At 41.9% G+C, this 2,500-nt stretch overlaps 1 protein-coding gene across 1 annotated transcript in view; it reads left to right on the top strand.

Moving 5' to 3' along the window:
* LOC101852076 (putative N-acetylated-alpha-linked acidic dipeptidase) overlaps positions 1 to 2,500 on the top strand; it is a gene marked incomplete at its 5' end in the record, with an annotated part of 28,285 nt that overhangs the window by 3,521 nt on the left and 22,264 nt on the right. Inside the window, 2 exon segments of the mRNA XM_013090742.2 lie at positions 117 to 211; positions 2,147 to 2,423. Of these exon segments, the coding sequence (XP_012946196.1) occupies positions 117 to 211; positions 2,147 to 2,423 (372 nt within the window).

Raw genomic sequence — 2,500 nt, 5'->3', positions numbered from 1 at the left:
ACCACAAAACATTCAGTTACTTGTTCTGTGCTACGTCAGAATACTCAGTCTCTTGTGTACGTAGTGCTTACATATTACACATTTTAAAAATGTACCAATGTTTTATTTTCCCCCAGAGCTTCTACCAGTCCCTGCTACAGGAGGCTAACCCGGGGATCGCAGACAGAATCATCTCCGGCATAGATGCTGGGAATATCCGGGAGAATCTGAGGTATACGTCTGACACATCTACATCCTTTTGCATCTCTGCAACTAGTAGTGGTAGCAGTAATAGAAGTAGTAGTAGTAGTAATAACAGCAGCAGCAGCAGAGGCAGCAGCAGCAGCAGTAGCAGTTAGTAGTAGTAGTAATAGTGTCAGCAGCAGCAGCCCCTTTAACCTCAAGTAAACACACACACACACACACACACACACACACACACACACACACACACACACACACACACAGTAACACACATTTTAGTAAGAGTTTTACGGCACTTGCAACTCTATAAGGTCATATAGCCTAAGTGCTGAAGATTAAAGGTGTTCCAAGAAAGTAACAAAGACAAAGCAAAAAAAGGGGAGATAAGGACGATAGATGTTTTATAGGAAAGAAGGAGCAAACCACATCCGAGAACACGTCAACCACCCACACACACATACACCATATTATATATATATATATATATATATATATATATATATATATATATATATATATATATATATGTATATATATATATGGGAGATTCAATAAGTCTTCGGTGTAGGTATGAAGGAATCATGGTAGAGTAATGAAATTTTACCAGCCTTTAGACAATTTCTTTGGAACACACCATGCAAATTTTCGGAAAATCAAACAATAATAAGGCACTAGTCAGCGTGTTTAATGAAACCAAGCACAAAAACGTTTGGTTTTTTCTTTGCTGAAGCTGTGCCATGGAGCCTGTGGAATATCGATCCGTTGCCAAGTTTTTACACTTGCAAGGAATATCCCCTCCGGACATTTTTCAGGAAATGGTCCACGTTTATGGTGATAAATGTTCTCGGGACATACTGGGTAAAAAAAACCCCAATTCAAATCTGGATTCATGTTGTGATTGATGAAGATCGCGAAGGGCGCCCATCCTTTGTTGTAACTTGAAGGGAATGTATCCTTAGTGAAGAAACTGGTTTACAAGACCGACTTATAAATGTTAAACAGCTCTCAAGTGAAACGGGAATCAGTGTAGGGTCAATTGAACCGATTCTCCATGACTATCTTAACATGAATAAGGTGTCGGCGCGGTGGGTACCCCGCCTTTTGACGAGTGAGCAAAAGAAGCAGAGGGGTGAGTCCTGCAAAACTCTCCTTCGAATTGAGTCCAATGACACAAATTTCTTTAAAACATGGTAGATCTGACTATGGATGAAACATTGATTTATCCTTGTGATCCAGAACAAAAAATATCCTCCATGGAATGGAAAACCCCTTCTTCTCCCTCACCAAAGAGGGCAAATGTAAAACGGTCAAGGGGAAGGTCATACTGTCGTGTTTCTGGGACTGTGAAGGTAGCATCTTGACTGACTACTTGGAAAATGAAAAAAACAGTCAAAGGGGACTACTATTCGGGTTTGCTGATAAAACTGCGGTCCGAGCTGGGGAGGAAAATGCGTGGGAAACTCGTAATGGGGTCCTCCTATTGCATGACAACGCCTCAGCGCTCATGGAACAACAAACAGTCCAGACAGCAGAACAGTGCAGCTTTGAAATCCTGCAACACCTAGGTTATTCACCAGACCTAGCCCCTTCAGACTTTTTCGTAATTCTTAAAAAAACCCACCGAAAGGACGTCGTTTCCATGACACCGAGGACGCCATTGAAGCTGTGGAAGACTGGTTAGGAGCCCATTCTGGGTCTTTTTTTTTCAAGGGCTGTTGAATGTCAAAGAGAGGTGGCACAAATGTGTTACTCTGCATGGTGACTATGTAGAGAAATGAAAGTATGTGTGCCAAGTTACAAAGCTTTATCTTTATACTTTCATATTTAGACCAAAGACTTGTTGAACCCTACTCGTATACATGTATATTGCAATTGTTATCAATGAACTTCTGTTCAAAACGAAGCAAAGTTAACGGTAAATAAACTCTAATAATATATTCATTGCTTTGTTACCTTTGGTCAGGGTTCTTACAGAGCAGCCTCACATCGCGGGCAGGAGGCGAGACTTTGAGCTTGTGGACATGCTCAGGACTCGATTCCAGGAATCCGGATTGCATGTTCAGGTGACTCCGTATGATGTACTGCTGTCGTATCCTAATGACGACACGCCAAACTCTTTAAGGCTTCTTGACAACACAAGTACAGTCATGTACGATGCGGCGAGGGATGAGAGCAACTTTTCAAAGGTCAAGGACGTGGTGCCACAGTTTCATGCATACTCTCCTAAAGGTCTGGTCGAGGTGAGCATAACGTTATGGATTTATCTGGATCTTTTCTTTCTTCATTTCATATTTTTGCGGGGCGCGGGGGTGGGGGT

Source organism: Aplysia californica, unplaced genomic scaffold (genome assembly GCF_000002075.1).
Source record: "Aplysia californica isolate F4 #8 unplaced genomic scaffold, AplCal3.0 scaffold01452, whole genome shotgun sequence".
Taxonomy (NCBI): Eukaryota; Metazoa; Mollusca; class Gastropoda; order Aplysiida; family Aplysiidae; genus Aplysia; species Aplysia californica.
The sequence above is the reverse complement of the archived record's forward strand: the minus strand, read 5'-3'. Positions and strand labels throughout refer to the sequence as shown.